This window comes from Bos grunniens, chromosome 29 (assembly GCF_055505025.1).
Source record: "Bos grunniens cultivar Pamir isolate PY7600 chromosome 29, Bosgru_T2T1.0, whole genome shotgun sequence".
Lineage (NCBI taxonomy): Eukaryota > Metazoa > Chordata > Mammalia > Artiodactyla > Bovidae > Bos > Bos grunniens.
Genome location: NC_141193.1, coordinates 33,905,473 through 33,925,505, shown reverse-complemented (window position 1 = coordinate 33,925,505; position 20,033 = coordinate 33,905,473). Strand labels below are relative to the sequence as shown.

The 20,033-nt window shown below is 41.1% G+C and overlaps 2 protein-coding genes across 2 annotated transcripts in view; both read right to left on the bottom strand.

Moving 5' to 3' along the window:
* Nucleotides 1-20,033, bottom strand: part of USP35 (ubiquitin specific peptidase 35) — a 64,080-nt gene that overhangs the window by 23,818 nt on the left and 20,229 nt on the right. The window lies entirely within an intron of this gene.
* Nucleotides 8,469-9,541, bottom strand: LOC147342498 (phosphomannomutase 2-like). The gene is made up of 2 exons (XM_086385807.1): nucleotides 9,462-9,541; nucleotides 8,469-9,292 (listed from the first exon to the last, which is right to left on the bottom strand). Exons 1-2 carry the CDS (start codon nucleotides 9,524-9,526, stop codon nucleotides 8,617-8,619), a joined length of 741 nt encoding a protein of 246 aa, XP_086241933.1. The 5' UTR covers nucleotides 9,527-9,541; the 3' UTR covers nucleotides 8,469-8,616.

Here is a 20,033-nt window from a genome sequence, read left to right as displayed (position 1 = left end):
TTAACATCACCTTAACATCACTTAGGAGTTGGTGATGGACAGAGAAGCCTGGCATGCTGTAGTCCATGGGGTCACAAAGAATTGGACCCAACTGAGCGACTGAACTGAACTAAAAGACCTCTGGGAGAACATTAAATGCACCAATATTCACATTATAGGGGTCATAGAAGGAGAAGAGAGAGACAAAGGAACCAAGAAAACATTTGAAGAGATAATAGCTGAAAACCTCCCAAACATGGAAAAGGAAACAGTCAACCATGTCCAGTTAGAACAGAGAGTTCCAGGCAGGATAAACCCCATAAGGAACACACCAAGACACATAATCAAACTGACAAAAATTAAAGACAAACTATTAAAAAAAAAAGGGAAAAAAGACAACACATAAGGGAAAACCCATAATGTTATCAGCCAATTTCTCAACGGAAACTCTGCAAGCCAGAAGGGAATGCCACAAAATATTCAAAATGATGAAAGGGAAGAACCGAAAACCAAGAATATCCAGCAAGACTCTCATTCAGATTTTAAGGAGAAACCAAAAGCTTTCCAGACAAGCAAAAATTAAGAGAATTCAGCACCACTAAACCAGTTTTGCAAAAAATGATAAAGGAACTTCTCTAGGCAAGAAACACAACAGAAGGTAAAGATCTATAAAAAATAAACCTAAAACAATGAACAAAATGGTAATAGGATCATATATACCAGTAATTACCTTAAAGGTAAATGGATTAAATGTACCAACCAAAAGACATAGACTGGCTGGGTGGATACAAAAACAAGACCAATATATGCTTTCTACACAAGAAACCATCCCCAAGAAAAAGAAAGGCAAAATGGTTGTCTGAGGAGGCCTTACAAATAGCTGAGAAAAGAAGGGAAGCTAAAGGCAAATGAGAAAAGGAAAGATATATCCATCTGAATGCAGAGTTCCAGAGAATAGTAAGGAGAGATAAGAAAGCCTTTTTAGAGAACAATGCAAAGAAAGAGGGGAAAGCAATAGAACAGGAAAGACTAGAGATCTCTTCAAGAAAAGTTAGAGATACCAAGGCAACATCTCCTGCAAAGATGGGCACAGTAAAGGACAGAAACGGTATGGACCTAACAGAAGCAGAAGAGATTAAGAAGAGGTGGCAAAAATACACAGAAGAAGTGTACAAAAAAGACCATGATGAACTGGATAACCACAATGATGTGATCACTCACCTACAGCCAGATATCCTGGAGTGTGAAGTCAAGTGGACCTTAGGAAGCATTACTATGAACAAAGTTAGTGGAAGTGATGGAATTCCAGTTGAGCTATTTCAAATAGTGAAAGATGATGCTGTGAAAGTACTGCACTCAATATACCAGCAAATTTGGTTGGGCTTCCCTCATAGTTCAGTTGGTAAAGACTGTGCCTGCAGTGCAGGAGACCCGGGTTCAATGCCTGGGTCAGGAAGATCCCCTGGAGAAGGAAATGGCAACCCACTCCAGTATTCTTGCCTGGAGAATCCCATGGACAGAAGAGCATAGCAGGCTACAGTCCATGGGGTTGCAAGAGTTGGACACGACTTATCAACTAAACTGCCCCCAGCAGCAGCCACAGGACTTGAAAGTGTCAGTTTTCATTCCAATCTCAAAAAAGGGCAATGCCAAAGAATGTTCAAACTACTTCACATTTGCACTAATTTCACATGCTAGTAAAGTAATACTCACAATCCTTCAAGCTAAGCTTCAAAGGTATGTGAACTGAGAACTTCTAGATGTACAATCTGGATTTTAAAAAGGCACAGGAACCAGAGATCAAACTGCCAACATCAACCTCTGCTGGATCATAGAAAAAGCAAGAGAGTTCCAGAAAAACATCTATTTCTGCTTCACTGCCTATGGTAAAGCCTTTGACTGTGTAGATCACAACACACTGTGGAAAATTCTTAGAGAGATGGGAATACCAGACCACCTTACCTGCCTCATGCAAAACCTGTATGCAGGTTAAGAAGCAACAATTAGAACTGGACATGGAACAAAGGACTAGTTCAAAATGGCAATAGGAGTATGTCAAGGCTATATATTGTCACCCTGCTTATTTAACTTATATGCAGAGTACATCATCCAAACGCCAGGCTGAATGAAGCACAAGCTGGAATCAATTTTACAGGAAGTAATATCAATAAATAACCTCAGATATGCAGCTGACACCACCCTTATGGCAGAAAGTGAAGAGAAACTAAAGAGCCTCTTGATGAAGGTGAAAAAGTTAGCTGAAAACTCAACATTCAAAAAACAATGGTCATGGCATTGTTGTGTCATGTGTCATCACTTCATGGCAAACAGATGGAGAAACAATGGAAACAGTGACAGATTTTATTTTTGTGGGCTCCAAAATCACTGCAGATGGCAACTGCTGCCATGAAATTAAAAGACACTTGCTCCTTGAAACAAAAGCTATGGCAAACCCAGACAGCATATTAAAAAGCAGAGACATTATTTTGCCAACTAAAGTCCATCTAGTCAAAGCTATGGTTTTTCCAGTAGTCACATATGGATGTGAGAGATGGACAATAAAAAAGGCTGAGCGCTGAAGAATTGATGCCTTCGAACTGTGGTGCTGGAGAGTCCCTTGGATAGCAAGGAGATCAATCCAGTCAATCCTAAAAGAAATCAAACCTGAATATTCACTGGAAGGACTGATGCTGAAGCTGAAGCTCCAATACTTTGGCCATCTGATACCAAAAGCCAACTGACTGGAAAAGACCCTGATGTTGGAAAAGATTGAGGGCAGGAGGAGAAGGGGGTGACAGAAAATGAGATGGTTGGATGGCATCACTGAGTCAATGGACATAAGTTTGAGAGGACTCTGGGAAATGGTTAAGAACAGGGAAACCTGGCGTGCTATAGTCCACACGGTCGCAAAGAGTCGGACATGACTGAGTGATTGAACAACAACAAGAGACCCACTTCATACCTACCATCACTTATACCCTGAAAGTAAGGGGATGGGAAAAGTTATTTCATGCAAATGGAAATCATAAGAAAGCTGGAGTAGCAATATTCGTATCAGACAAAATAGACTTTAAATGAAAGTGTTATAGGAGACAGAGACACTACATAATGATCAAGGGTTCAATCCAAAAAGATTTAACAATTATATACGCACCCAACATAGAAGCACCTCAACATGTAAAGCAAATACTAACAAACATAAAGGGAGAGATTGACAGTAACACAATAATCATGGGGGACTTTAATACTCCACTTTCGTCAAAGGACAGATCATCCACACAAAAAAATCAATAAGGAAATGCAGGCCTTCAATGACACGTTAGACGAGTTGGACTTAATCAATATTTTTAGAGCATTCCATGCAAAAGCAGCAGACCACACATTTTTCTCAAGTGCACACAGAACATTCCCCAGGATTGACTACATACTGGGACACAAGACTAGCTGTGGTAAATTTAAGAAAATCAAAATCATGTAAAGCATGTTTTCTGATCACAACGCTATGAGATTAGAAATAAACTATAGGAAAAAAACTCTAAGAAACACAAACATGTGGTGATTAAACAACATGCTACTAAACAACCATTGGATCACTGAAGAAATCAAGGGAGAAATTTACAATATACCTAGAGATAAACAAAAACAAAAGCACAATGGTCCAAACCTTACAGGATGCAGCAAAAGCAGTTCTAAGATGCAGGCTGATAACAATACAGTCTTACCTAAAGAATCAAGAAAGGTCTCAAATGAACAACCTAACCTCACACCTAAAACAACTAGAGAAGAACAAACAAAACCTAAAGTTGGTAGAAGGAAAGAAATCATAAAGATCAAAGCAGAAATAAATAAAATAGACACACAAAAAAAACAACTGCAAAGATCAATGAAACTAAAAGCTTGTTCTTTGAAAAGATAAACAAAATTGATAAACCTTTAGCCAGACTCATCAACAAAAAAAAAGGAGAGGACTCAAATCAGTCAAATTAGAAATGAAAAAAGGAAAGTTATAACTGACTCCACAGAAATATCAAGAAATATTAAGAGACTACTATGAACAACTGTATGCCAATAAAATGGACAACCTGGAAGAAATAGACAAATTCTCAGAAAGGCATAGTCTCCCTAGACTGAACCATGGAGAAATAGAAAATATAAACAGACCAATCACAAGCACTGAAATTGAAACCATGATTAAAAACTTCCCAACAAAGAAAAGTCTAGGACCTGTTGGCTTCACAGGCGAATTTTATCAAACATTTAGAGAAGAGTTAACACCTATCCTTCTGAAACTGTTCCAAAAAGTTGCAGAGGAAGGAAAACTTTGCAACTCAATTTACAAGGCCACCATCACCTTCATAACAAAACAAGAAAAAGATATCACAAAAAAAGAAAATTACAGGCCAAGATCACTGATGAATATAGATGCAAAAATTCTTAGCAATATACTAGCGATCCATATCCAAGAATACGTTAAAAAGATCATACACCTTAATCAACTGGGATTCATCCCAGGGATGCAAGGATTTTTTTTTTAACATCCACAAACCAATCAATGTGATACATGATATCAATAAACTGAAGAATAAAAACCATATGATCGTCTCAATAGATGAAGAAATGGCTTTTGCCAAAATTCAGCACCAATTTATGATTAAAAAAAACTCTCCAGAAAGTAAGCATTGAGGGTATGTACTCCAACATTATAAAGTCAATATATGACAAACCCACAGCTAGCATCATACTCCATGGTAAAAAGCTGAATCCAATTGGAAAAGAAGAAGTTAAACTGTCACTGTCTGCAGATACCATACATTAGTTCAGTTCAGTTCAGTCACTCAGTCATGTCTGACTCTTTGTGACCCCATGAATCACAGCACGCCAGGCCTTCCTGTCCATCACCAACTCCCGGAGTTCACTCAAACTCACGTCCATCGAATCGGTGATGCCATCCAGCCATCTCATCCGCTGTTGTCCCCTTCTCCTCCTGCCCCCAGTCCCTCCCAGCATCAGGGTCTTTTCCAATGAGTCAACTCTTTGCATGCAGTGGCCAAAGTACTGGAGTTTCAGCTTCAGCATCATTCCTTCCAATGAACACCCAGGACTGATCTGCTTTAGGATGGACTGGCTGGATCTCCTTGCAGTCCAAGGGACTTTCAAGAGTCTTCTCCAACACCACAGTTCAAAAGCATCAATTCTTTGGCACTCAGCCTTCTTCACAGTCCAACTCTGACATCCATACATGACCACTGGAAAAACAATAGCCTTAACTAGACACACCTTTGTTGGCAAAGTAATATCTCTGCTTTTGAATATGCTATCTAGGTTGGTCATAACTTTCCTTCCAAGGAGTAAGCGTCTTTTAGTTTCATGGCTGCAATCACCATCTGCAGTGATTTTGGAGCCCCAAAAAATAAAGTCTGACACTGTTTCCACTGTTTCCCCATCTATTTCCCATGAAGTGATGGGACCAGATGCCATGATCTTCGTGTTCTGAATGTTGAGCTTTAAGCCAACTTTTTCACTCTCCACTTTCACTTTCATCAAGAGGCTTTTGAGTTCTTCACTTTCTGCCATAAGGGTGGTGTCATCTGCATATCTGATGTTATTGATACTTCTCCCGGCAATCTTTATTCCAGCTTGTGCTTCTTCCAGTCCAGTGTTTCTCATGATGTACTCTGCATATAAGTTAAATAAGCAGGGTGACACTATACAGCCTTGATGTACTCCTTTTCCTATTTGGAATCAGTCTGTTGTTCCATGTTCAGTTCTAACTGTTGCTTCCTGACCTGCATATAGGTTTCTCAAGAGGCAGGTCAGGTGGTCTGGTATTCCCATCTCTTTCAGAATTTTCCACAGTTTATTGTGATCCACACAGTCAAAGGCTTTGGCATAGTCAATAAAGCAGAAATTGATGTTTTTCTGGAACTCTCTTGCTTTTTCCATGATCCAGCGGATGCTGGCAATTTGATCTCTGGTTCCTCTGCCTTTTCTAAAACCAGCTTGAACATCTGGAAGTTCACGGTTCACATATTGCTGAAGCCTGGCTTGGAGAATTTTGAGCATTACTTTACTAGCGTGTGAGATGAGTGCAACTGTGCGGTAGTTTGAGCATTCTTTAGCATTGCCTTTCTTTGGGATTGGAATGAAAACTGACCTTTTCCAGTCCTGTGGCCACTGCTGAGTTTTCCAAATTTGCTGGCATATTGAGTGCAGCACTTTCACAGCATCATCTTTCAAGATTTAAAATAGCTCAGCTGGAATTCCATCACCTCCACTAGCTTTGTTCCTACTGATACTTTCTAAAGCCCACTTGACTTCACATTCCAGGATGTCTGGCTCTAGGTGAGTGATAATACCATCATGATTATCTGTGTCATGAAGCTCTTTTTTATACAGTTCTCCTGTGTGTTCTTGCCACATCTTCTTAATATCTTACATGTACCAGAAAACTACTAGAACTCAACAATGAACTTGGTAAAGTTTCAGGTTACAAAATTGATGCACAGAAATTGGTTGCATTTCTATACACTAACAATGAAGGATCAGAAAGAGAAATCAATAAGCAATTCTATTTATTATTGCATCAAAAAGAATAAAATACCTAGAATAAGCAGTCACTGCACAGGAGGAGTGGTCCATCTAGTCAAAGCTATGTTTTTTCCAGTGGTCATGTATGGATATAAGAGTTGGACTATAAAGAAAGCTGAGTGTAGAAGAATTGATGCTTTTGAACTGTGGTATTGTAGAAGACTCTTGAGAGTCCCTTGGACTGCAAGGAGATGCAACCAGTCCATCCAAAGGGAAATCAGCCCTGAATATTCAATGGAAGGACTGATGCTGAAGCTGAAATGCCAATACTTTGGCCACCTGATGCGAAGAACCGACTCATTGGAAAAGACCCTGATGCTGGGAAAGATTGAAGGCAGGAGGAGAAGGGGATGACAGAGGATAAGATGGTTGGATGGCATCACCAACTCAATGTACATGAGTTTGAGTAAAGTCCAGGAGTTGGTGATGGACAGGGAAGCCTGGCATGCTGCAGTCCATGGGGTCACAAAGAGTCGGACACGACTGAGTGAGTCCGACTGAGCGACTAAACTGAATTGAGATTAAAAAGAACGCATTTGAGTGAAGGTGATGAAACTGGAGCCTACTATAATCCACCCTAACCCTAACCCTAATTTTTTAGGTGGATGAAACTGGAGCCTACTATACAGAATGAAGTAAGTCAGAAAGAAAAATACCAATACAGTATGTTAATGCATACATACGGAATTTATTTTTATTTTTATTTTTATTTTTTTACCAATAAAATCACTTTAATTTGCTACTTTTCATTTTGAAAGATCATTGCAGTATCATTTAAAATCCAGCCAGGAAAGATGCCCCAGGACTGCTGAGTCCTGGGGACCACTGAGAACGGTCACCCTAGCACGTGACTGCGGGCGGGGCCGGTTGGGGCTGACCTCCAAACTGGTGCTGCTTTTCTCTTCCAGGCTAAGACAAGCTGGGCTCAGGGGAGGCTAGGGGGGAACCAGGTTCCTCTGTGATGAAGGCACCTGGTGGGGACCAACTAGTGGGGTGCCAAAACACCCCTCTCCAGTTCCCCCACCCCCAGATTCAGGTTCAGGTCTGAGAGTCCCCAGCAGAGGTCACGCCTGGACTGACCCCACCCCGGTCTGGAGGGACCAAAGCTGAAAAATGATGTGTGAACCGTTTTCTTGGAAAGCTCATGTCCATGCTCTGGGTGAGGGCCAGAGCTGCTGTCCTTCCAGCCACACAGGAACTTGCAGGAGGCAGGAGAGAGGGGAGACAGGGTTAGAGGCCTGACAGAGCTGCTCCAGCCCTGGGGTCAAAGTCTGGGTGAGGGAGTGAGGGAGGGGGCGGGCTTATTATTCAAAGACCGGGCTCCAGATCTGTTAGCAGCTCAGGCCCTTCCCTGATCCCTGAGGAGTGAAGTGTGAAGGCCTTGGCACTCGCGGGGCTGGGGCTCAGAGCAGCATCTCAGGCGGCCTGCGGGCCAGTTCTCGGCAGGGCTGTTGGTTCCACCGTCCATGTCTCCGGAACCAATGGGCTCTTCAATGTGTAGTGGATATGGAGCTACCCCGAGTCCTCAGCGAGTGACATGCAAAGTCCCAGGGGTCAGTGGTCACTGGGCCAGCGCAGACATTCATGGGCTTCATTTCTGGAAATGTCTTAACTGTCTGTGCTGGGGTCAGCCTCATCATAAACGTCCTGTCCTTTCTCATCAAGAGAGCCCCCTTCCAGTGCTGATGCAGGGGGTCCCAACATGAACATCTGTTATATTTTCCACAAGACCCATGAAGAGGGAGGGTCCAGGCTCACTCATTTCATTCTCTCTGGACTGTTCTGGAATGATGGGGAAGTTTAAAAACAAAACCCCTGGGGCCACTGTGACTGCACGTATCGGGTAGAGTGGGGGTGGTCGGAGACTCGGGTGGGGATGTAACTCTCTGCTGGAGGCAGTCCTGGGAACCGTTCTTGACAAGCCTTTTTCTCTGGCCCTGAAAACGGAGGGCGATTCCCCTGCCGAGCGGGGATGGTAGCGAGGACTGCAGGGTGGGCTGGGGGGAGCCCTCCCACAGGGAGCAACCCCTCCCATGGGGTGCAGGCCAGTCAGCAGAAGAGCTCCTCGCAGATCCTGCGCGTGTCCTCCGGCGCCGCCACCGTGTAGCCCACCGTCCTGGGGTCTGTGAAGATCTCGTGGTCATTCCCGCCTGGCATGGTTTTGTCGCCGAAGAAATAGATGGTCTTATAGCCGTCCTTCTCCACGTGTCCCAGGCAGTACCTCTTGTCCCAGCCATCGGGGAAGACATCGAAGCTGATCTGGCCTCTTATGGAAAACGTGAGGCCTTTCCCAGCAAACTCTTTTCGCAGATCCTCCACGAACTTTTGTCTTATGTTTTCTTTCCGATCGAGCTCGTAGAACTCAATGCGTTCTTCCTGGCTGCAGCTTCTTCCGATCGGCGACACGTTCAGCATCCCGTTACGGAACTCTATGAAAGTGCCCCTCTTCTTCGGGAGCTTGATTTTCGCGATGTAGCTCAGACAGTAGTTGATTAAATCCTGGATTAGGGCTTCACCCAGGTGACCTTGAATATTCTGTTTACACAAGAGTTTCCCATCTCTGTATGCTACCAAGCCATTTTCTGGAAACACGTAATCATATTTTTTAATAACGTCATCTCCCAGCTGCTCCTGTACTTTCTCAAAGTCCGACCCGCCGACGACACCAATTTTGATCTTCTGCCTCAGTTTTTGCAGAAAGCAATCCATGTCTTTGGTAATTTTCACTGCTACCATCTGGCCTGAACCAAGCAGGGTAGAGACAGAACTTGAAGACAGTGAGGCCACTTGGAACCAGTCCCAAGTTTGAATGGCTGCTGTTCAGTGACTGATTCATGCAAAGGGGAGGTCAGAATGAGCGTCATCACAAAATCTGTGCCCATGGCAACAAAATCTGCCGCGGGGCCGTCAGGGTCCCGTCCACGTCGAAAAGGCAGAGCGCTGGACCGGGCGCAGCCATGACCCTAGTTTCCACGCGCACCTAACAGGACTCGCTGGCACTTGGACCTCTGCCCGGAACTTCCCTACATACGGAATTTAGAAAGATGGTAACAATGACCCTCTATGCAAGACAGCAAAAGAAACACAGATATAAAGAACAGACTTTTGGACTCTGTGGGAGAAGGCGCGAGGGTGGGATGATCTGAGAGAATAGCACTGAAACATGTATATTACTGTATGTGAAACAGATCAGCAGTCCACGTTCGATGCATGAATCAGGGCACTGAAAGCTGGTGTACTGGGATGACCCTGAGGGATGGGGTGGGGAGGGAGGTGGGACGTGGGTTCAGGATGGGGGACACATGTACACCCATGGCTGATTCATGTCAATGGATGGCAAAAACCACTACAATACTGTAAAGTAATTACCCTCCGATTAAAATAAATTAATTAATTAAAAAAAAAAAAAAGCCATGGAAGCAATCTAAACGTCCATAAACAGATGAATGGATAAAGAATGGTAAATATACTCAATGGAATATTATTCAGCCATAAAAAATGATGGAATAATGCCATTTTCAGCAATATGGATGGACCCAGAGGTTATTATACTTAGTAAAGTACATGAGATAGAGAGACAAATATCCTATGACAGCACTTCTATGTCAAATCTAAAAAAAGATGACACGAACGAATTTATTTACACAACAGAAACAGACTCACAGACATAAAAAACAAATTTATGTTTACCAAAGGGGAAAGGTGGGGGGATAAATTAGGAATTGGAGACTAGTATATACTACCACTATACATAAAACAGATAACCACCAAGGTCCTCTTGTATCACACAAGGAACTCAACAATATTCTATAATAACCTATATGAAAAAAAAAAATCTTAACAAGAATGGATATATGCTGCTGCTGCGCTAAGTCACTTCAGTCATGTCGGACTCTGTGCGACTCCATAGACAGCAGCCCACCAGGCTCCCCCGTCCCTGGGATTCTCCAGGCAAGAACACTGGAGTGGGTTGCCATCTCCTTCTCCAATGCATGAAAGTGAAAAGTGAAAGTGAGGTTGCTCAGTCATGTCCAACTCTTAGAGATCCCATGGAGTGCAGCCCACCAGACTCCTCCGTCCATGGGATTTTCTGGGCAAGAGTACTGGAATGGGGTGCCATTGCCTTCTCTGGAATGGATATATATTTGTAACTAAATCACTCTGATGTACACCTGAAACTAACACAACACTGTAAATCAACTACACTCCAATATAAATTTTAAAAACACGCTATATGATACCATAATGATAGGTGTCATTATACATTTTTCCAAACCAACTGAATGTACAATACAGAGTGAACATAATGTTAATTATGGACTCTGGGTGATTACAGTTTGTCTTTGTGCAGGTTTCTCCTCAGCGGGAAAAGAAAAAGTACCAGTCTGGTTAGTGATGTTGATAACAGAGGAGGCAATGCAACTGTGAGAACACAGGGCATGGAAAATCAATCTTCCTCTCAATTTTCTGTAAACCTAAGAGTCAATTTTCTGTAAACCTAAGTCATGTCTGACTCTTTGCAACCCCATGGACTGTAGCCTGCCAGGCTCCTCTGTCCACAGAATTCTCCAGGCAAGAATACTGGAGTGGGTAGCCATACCATTTTCCAGGGGATCTTCCTGACCCAGGGATCAAACCTGGGTCTCCTGCATTGTGGGCAGATTCTTTATCATCTGAGGAACCAAACCTACTCTAAAGAAGAAAGAGGATTCTGGGAAGATGGCAGAGTAGGATGTATTAGGAAACTGTCTCCCCACCTCGACAATAACTGTACTGGCAGAATCTGTCTAATGTAACTATTTGGGGAACTCTGAAGTGTGTTAAAGGCTTGCAACTTCCAGGTGAAAACTTCCAGGGTGAGCTGGAGTCAGTTTCAGTTCTCTGCACAGAAGGAGTACGGCTGTGCACATGCTCCTGGAGTGTTTTTCACACATCTTGCAGGAGCTGCGGTGGGTAAAAAGGACTCCATCCCCCAGTATTAAGGACTCCTGCTCCAGCTGCTGCTCCTGATCACACAGATGCAGACAGAGACGTGGGCAGCCATCACTGTTACAGGTTCCACCACTGTTACAAATCCTTCCACCTCAAGCTAAATTATGACTTCCAGGAGACTTAGAAGGCCAGCACTCTCCCCACTCCCACTTTCCTACTTCACCGCTTCATTTTTCGTTTTTCCCTTTTGAGGAGCTAAACGTTAGTGACTAGGGCATTAAAAGACAACTGCACATGTGGGAAAAACTAGAAAATGACTGCACATGCCCATCTGAAAGCCTCAGAAAAGACATAAGAAGACATTAAATTTATACTTCAGGCTGCCCTGCGGCACAGAGACAGACTATAACAATAAAAAACAAAAGCAGGGACTTCCCTGGTGGTCCCATGGTTAAGAATGTGTCTTCTAGTGCAGAGAACTCGAGTTCAATCCCTGGTTGGGGGAGTAAGATCCCACATGCTATGGGGCAACTAAGCCTACACAGCCCAACTGCTGTGCCCGCATGCTGCAATGAAGACCCAGTGCAACCAAAAATGAAACAAACAAAAGAAAACAAAACCCAGGGGAAGAAGGAGAATCTGATTTCCAGAGTTCCCATATTAACAAATGTCCAAAGCTCCACAATCATAAGGCATACAAAGAAACAGAAAAGTATAGCCCACTCAGAGGGAAAAAAAAAAAAAAATTCAACAAAATCTGTCCCTGAAAAAGACTTAACAGCAGATGTATGAGACAAAGGCTTTAAAGCAATGGTCTTCAAGGTGATAACTAAAAGAAGAATGGAGAAAGTCAAGAAAATGATTTGTGGGCAAAATCGAAATATCAATAAAGAGAAAAACTAAAAGAGAAACAAAAAAAGAAATTCTAGAGCAGAAAAGTACAATAAATGAACTTTAAAACTTAATAGAGGTAAATTTTCAGGTTTAAGCAGGCAGAACAACAACTCAGTGACCTTCAACACAGGACAATGGAATTTTATCAAGGCTGAGGAACAGAAAGAAAAAAGACTGAAGAAGAGTGAACAGAACCTAAGAGGTCCATGGGACACCATCAGAAGGACCAATATACTGTGGGAGGCCCAGAAGGAGGAGGAGAGAATGAAAAAAGGGCAGAAAGAACATCTGAAACAAATAATGATTGAAAACTCCTCAAATTTGATGAAGACAAAAATGTAAACATCCAAGTTCAACAGAATCCATTGGAAGAATTCAAAGAGACCCACAGTGAGACTGATTATAATCAAACTTTCAAAAGACAAACAGCAAAATCTTGAAGGCAGCAACTGAGAAGCAAATCATCACATACCAGGATCCTTCATAAGATTATCAGTAGATTTTCTGATCAGAAACTTTGGAGGCCATAAGAAGGTGGACAGATATATTCAAAATGCTCAAAGGACAAAAAAAACTGTCAACCAAAAATCCTAAATCTGGCAAAATTGTTCTTCAAAAGTGAGGAAAAATCAAGACATTTCCAGATAAACAAAAGCTGAAGGAATTCATGGTCGTGAAGACTCAGGCATGACTGAGTGACTTCCCTTTCACTTTTCACTTTCACGCATTGCAGAAGGAAATGGCAACCCACTCCAGTGTTCTTGCCTGGAGAATCCCAGGGACGGGCAATCTGGTGGGCTTCCACCTCTGGGGTCGCACAGAGTCGGACACGACTGAAGTGACTTAGCAGCAGCAGCAGCAGCAGACCTGTCATACAGAAAGGCTCAAAGGAGTCTTACAAGGTGAAAAGAAAACACACAAGTCAGAACCTCAAAGTAACACAGAAAATCTTGGGTCACAAATCAAGCCTCAGTAAAATAAAGAAAGTTAAAATTGTATCAAGCATCTTCTCTGACCACAAGGGTATGAGACTAGATATCAATTACAGGGGAAAAAACTGCAAAAAAACACAAACACATAGAGAGTAAATAATAAATGTATAAGTAACAAAGAGGTTACTGAAGAAATAAGGGAAATCAAAAGATTCCTAGAAACAAATGACAATGAAAACACAACAACACAAAATCTATTGGATGCAGCAAAAGCAGTTCTTCTAAGAGAGAAGCTTATAGCAATACAATTCTACTTCAACAAACAAGAAAAACACTGAATGGACAACCTAACTCTACACCTAAAGCAGCTGGAAAAGGAAGAACAAAAAACCTGCAAAGTTAGAAGGAAATAAATCATGAAGATCAGAGCAGAAATAACTGAAAAATAAGGAAACAATAGAAAAGGTTAATAAAACTAAAAGCTGGTTCTTTGAGAAGATAAAATTGACAAACCATTAGCCAGATTCATCAAGGAAAAAAAAGGGAGAAAAATCAAATCAACAAAATTAGGAATGAAAAAGAAGAGGTTACAACAACGCAGAACTACAAAAGATCATAAGAGACTATTATGAACAGGTGTATGCTAATAAAATGGACAACCTAAAGGAAATGGACAGATTCTTTGAAAAGTTCAACCTTCCAAGACTGAACCAAGAAGAAACAGAAATTATGAACAAGCCAATTACAAGCACTGAAATTAAAACTGTGATCAAAAATCTTCCAAAAAACAAAACCCTAGTGCTAGATGGCTTCACAGGTGAATTCTATGAAACATTTAGAGAAGAGTTAATGTCTATTATCCTTCTGAAACTCTTCCAAAAAATTGCAGAGGAAGGAACACTTTCAAACTCATTCTATGAGGCCACAATCACCCTGATACCAAAACCAGACAAAGATATTACAAAAAAAGAAAATTACAGGCCAATATCACTAATGAACATAGATGCAAAAACTGCAATTCTAGCAAACAATTCAACAACACATTAAAAAGCTCATACACCATGATCAAGTTGGATTGCAAGGATTCTTCAATACACACGAATCAATCAATCTGATACACCATATTAACAAACTGAAAGATAAAACTATATGACTATCCCAATAGATGAAGAAAAAGCTTTCAATAAAATTCATCACCCATTTATGATTTAAAAAAACTCTTCAAAAAATGGGCATAGAAGGAACCTACCTTAACACAATAAAGGCCATATACAACAAACCCACAGCAAACATTCTCAAAGGTGAAAAACTGAAAGCATTCCCTCTAAGATCAGAAACAAGACAAGGGTACCCTCTCACCACTATTATTCAACATAGTTTTGGAAGTCCTAGCTACAATAATCAGAGAAGAGAAAGAAATAAAAGGAATCCAGACTGGAAAGGAAGAAGTAAAACTCTCACTGTTTGCAGATGACATGATACTGTACATAGAAAACCATAAAGATACTATCAGAAACCTACTAGAACTAATCAGTGAATTTAGTAAAGTCACAGGATACAAAATCAATACACAGAAATCACTTGCATTCCCGTATACTAACAATGAAAAATCAGAAAGAGAAATTAAGGAATCAGTGCAATTTACCACTGCAACAAAAAGAATGAAATACCTAGAAATAAACCTACCTAAGGAAACAAAAGAGCTGTATGCAGAAAACTTTAAGACACTGATGAAAGAAATAAAAGATGACATAAACAGACGGAGGGATATATTCCATGTTTCTGGGTGGGAAGAATCAATATTGTGAAAATGACTGTACTACCAAAAGCAATCTACAGATTCAATGCAATCCCTATCAAACTACCAAAGGCATTTTTCACAGAGCTAGAACAAAAAGTTTCACAATTCATATGGAAACACAAAAGACCCCAAAGAGCCAAAGAAATCTTGAGGAAAAAGAATGGAGCTGGGAGGAATCAACTTACCTGATTTTAGACTATACTGCAAAGCTACAGTCATCAAGACAGTATGGTACTGATACAAAAACAGAAGTATACACCAGTGGAACAAAACAGAAAGCCCAGCAATAAAGCCATGCACCTACGGACACCTTATCTTTAACAAAGGAGGCAAGAATATACAATGGGAAAAAGAGCTCTTCAATAAATGGTGCTGGAAGAATTGGAGAACTATGTGTACAAGAATGAAATTAGAACACTTCTAACACCAAACAAAGATAAACTTGATATGGATTAAAGACCTAAATGTAAGACCAGAATCTATAAAATTCTTAGAAGAAAACACAGGCGGAACACTGTATAATATAAATCGTAGCAAGATCCTTTAAGACCCGCCTCCTAGAAAAATGGAAATAAAAACAAAAATAAGTAAGTGGGACCTAATTAAACTTAAAAGTTTTTGCACACCAAATGTAACTATAAATAAGGTGAAAAGACAACCCTCAGAATGGGAGAAAATAATAGCAAATGAAGCAAGTGACAAAGGATTAATTTCCAAAATATACAAGGAGCTCATACAATTCAATACCACAAAAACAAACAACCCAATCAAAAAGTGGGCAAAAGACTTAAATAGACATTTCTCCAAAGACATATGGATGTCTAATAAACAGATGAAGAGATGCTCAACATCACTCATTATTAAAGAAATGCAAATCAAAACTACAATGAGATACACCGGTCAGAATGGCCATTATCAAGAAATCCACAAACAATAAGTGCTGGAGAGGGTGTGGAGGAGAAAAAGGAGCCCTATTGCACTGCTGGTGGGAATTTAAATGGATACAGCCACTATGGAAGGCAGTAGGGAGATTCCTTAAAAATCTAGGTATAAAACCACCATAGGACACAGCAATACCACTTCTAGGCATATACCCTGAAGAAACCAAAACTGAAAAACACATATTCCCCAATGTTCATTGCAGCACTATTTACAATAGCTAAGACATGGAAGCAATCTAGATGTCCATCGACAGATGAATGGATAAAGAAGCTGGGGTACATATATACAATGGAATACTACTCAGCCATAAAACAGAACACATCTGAGTTAATTCTAAAGAGGTGGATGGACCTAGAGCCTATTATACAGAATGAAGTAAGTCAGAAAGAGAAAAAATAAATATCATACATTAACAAATATATATAGAATCTAGAAAGATGGTACTGATGAACTTATTCGCAGAACAGCAGTGAAAACACAGATACAGAGAACAGATTTATGGACAGTTCAGTTCAGTCCAGTCACTCAGTCGTGTCCGACTCTTTGTGACCCCATGAATCGCAGCACGCCAGGCCTCCCTGTCCATCACCAACTCCCGGAGTTCACTCAGACTCACATCCATCGAGTCAGTGATGCCATCCAGCCATCTCATCCTGTCGTCCCCTTCTCCTCCTGCCCCCAATCCCTCCCAGCATCAGAGTCTTTTCCAATGAGTCAGCTCTTCGCATGAGGTGGCCAAAGTACTGGAGTTTCAGCTTTAGCATCATTCCTTCCAAAGAAATCCCAGGGCTGATCTCCTTCAGAATGGACTGGTTGGATCTCCTTGCAGTCCAAGGGACTCTCAAGAGTCTTCTCCAACACCACAGTTCAAAAGCATCAATTCTTCGGCGCTCAGCTTTCTTCACAGTCCAACTCTCACATCCATACATGACCATTGGAAAAACCATAGCTTTGACTAGACCGACCTTTGTTGGCAAAGTAATGTCTCTGCTTTTGAATATGCGATCTAGGTTGGTCATAACTTTCCTTCCAAGGAGTAAGCGTCTTTTAATTTCATGGCTGCAGTTACCATCTGCAGTGATTTTGGAGCCCAAAAAAATAAAGTCTGACACTGTTTCCCCATCTATTTCCCATGAAGTGATGGGACCGGATGCCATGACAAGGATGAGGGAAAGGAGGGAGAGGGTGAGATGAAAGGAGAGAGTAGCATGGAAGCATATACACTAACATATGTAACCAGACAGCCAATGGGAACTTGCTGTATGACTCAGGGCACTCAAACTGGGGCTCTATAATAACCTAGAGGGGTAGGAACGGACGGGAGGTGGGAGGGAGATTCAAGAGGGAGGGGACATATGTACACCTGTGGTTAATTCATGTTGATGTATGACAGAAATCAAACCAATATTATAAAGCAATCATCACTCAACTAAAAATAAATAAATTTTTAAAAGTCACATAGAAAAATACAGATCTCAACAAAGGTAAATACGTGAATGATTATATGTAAAGAAAAAAGACAATTATTGATGCAATAGCTAGTATTACTATAACTTTGATTTGAAATTCAAAACTCTTCCACATAATTCAGGGGACTAATGCATCTAAAAGAATTACTTGCTTATGTTTTAGGGCACATGATTATAAAGATGTAATTCTGTGATATCAACAACCAAGGTGAGGTGGGATACAGCTGTGAAGGAGCAGAGTTTTTGTATGTTATTAAAGTAGTAGCAGTGTTAGTCGCTCAGTTGTGTCCAACTCTTTAAGACCCCATGGACTGTAGCCCCCCAAGCGCCTCTGTCCATGGGATTCTCCAGATAAGAATTCTGGAGTGGGTTGCCATTCTCTTCTCCAAGGGATCTTCCCAAACTGGGGACTGAACCAAAAAAAAAAAAAATCAACTCAACACAAAAGAAAACAGGAATGCAAGAAATGCAGGATAAAAAAGCTAGAGGGTTTATGGGAAATAAATAGCCCAATGGCAGAAGTCAGTTCCCTTCTAGAAAAATGGTACTGATGAACCTGTTTGCAGGGCAGGAAAAGAGACACAGACGTAGAGAATGAGCGTGTGGACACAGTGGGGGAAGGACAGGATGGGATGCATTAAGAGAGTAGCATTGAGACAGATACACCACCATGTGTAACACAGATAGTGGAAAGCTGCTGTGCAGCACACGGAGCTCAGCTCTGTGCTCTGTGATGGCCTGGAAGGCAGGGACATGGGACAGAGGCTCAAGAGAGAGGCTCACACTGCTGTACAGCAGAAACACAGCATTGTAAAGCAGTTATCCTCCAATCAAAAAATAAATTTTAAAAACTCTATAAAAGCTTTTAATAAAAGCAAATGTATTAAACTCTGTCACCAGAAGAGACTGGCAGTGGCAGAATGGATAAAAATACATCCAATTTTAATACTGTCTATAAGAGACTCATTTGAGATACGAAGACACAAGGAAGTTGAAAGTGAAAGGATGGGAAACTAAATGCCACACAAATAATAACCAAGAGAGAACAGAAGTGGCTGTACTAATGTAAAACAAAACAGACTTTAAGTCAAGAAAGGTAGTAAGAGACAAAAGGGACGTTATATATTAATAAAAGGCTCAATACAGCAAAAAGACATAACAATTACAAACATTTACACCCCTAATTACAAGCAATCATGCAAAAGTTAACAAAATTGAAAAGAGAAATAGACAATTCTACATTAACAGTTGGGGACCTCATGACCCCACTCACAATAACAAACAGAACAACCAGACAGAAGATAAACAGAGAAACTGGGAAACTTAACACATATTAAAGAAACATTCCACCCAACAACAACAACATACACATTTTTCTCAAGTGCACAGGGACCTTTGTCCAGAAGAGACTGTAAGTTAAGCTACAAATTAAGTCTCAATAGATCTAAAAGATAGATCTCATACAAAGTATCTTCTCTGACTACCACAAGATAAACTTAGAATTCAGTAAGAGAGAAAACTGGAAAATTCACAAAATTGTTGAAACTAAACAACACACTTGTAAACAACCAATGGATCAAAGAAGAAATCACAAGGGGAAGTTAGAAAATACTTCAGTTCAGTTCAGTTCAGTCGCTCAGTCGTGTCTGACTCTTTGCGACCCCATGAATCGCAGCATGCCAGGCCTCCCTGTCCATCCCCAACTCCCGGAGTTCATCCAAACTCATGTGCATCGAGTCGGTGATGCCATCCAGCCATCTCATCCTCTGTCATCCCCTTCTCCTCCTGCCCCTGATCCCAATACTTAGATATGAACAAAAACAAAAACACAACATACCAAAGCTTATGTGACACAGCAAAAGTGGTGCTCCTAAGGAGGAAATTTATAACTAAAAATGCTTATATTAAAAGACAAGAAAGAAGGCTTAATCTCCAAAATATACAAATAGGTCATACGATTCAACAACAACAACAAAAACCCAATTGAAAAATTGGCAGAAGACCTGAATAGACATTTCTCCAAGGAAGACATACAGATGGCCAGTAGGCGCATGAGAAGATGCTCAACATCACTAAACTATCAGAGAAATGCAAGTCAAAACTACAATTCACCTCACACCGGTCGGAAAAGTCATTAAAAAGTCTACAAATAACAAATGCTGGAGGAGGCAGTGGAAACCTTTCTACACTGTTGGTGGGAATGTAAGTTGGTACAGCCACTAAGGAAAACAGCACGAAGGCTTCTCAGAAAACTAAAAACAGAATTACCATATGATCCGGCAATCTCACACCCGGGCACACACCTGACAAATTACAATCCAAAGAGATACATGCACCCCCGTGTTCAAAGCAGCACTATTCACGAGAGCCAAGACATGGAGACAACCTTCAGTGCCCAATGACGCATGAACAGATAAAGAAAATGCAGTATGCATATATGCAATGGACTACTATGCAGGCACAAGAAATAAGGGAATCTTACCATTTACGACAATT

Bases quoted from the DNA above. Each gene is read 5' to 3' on its own strand.
- LOC147342498 (XM_086385807.1), bottom strand. From the start codon at position 9,526: ATGGCTGCGCCCGGTCCAGCGCTCTGCCTTTTCGACGTGGACGGGACC. The intron at 9,293-9,461 runs GATTTTGTTGCC...GATGGTAGCAGT, and splicing joins ACCCTGACGGCCCCGCGGCA to GAAAATTACCAAAGACATGG.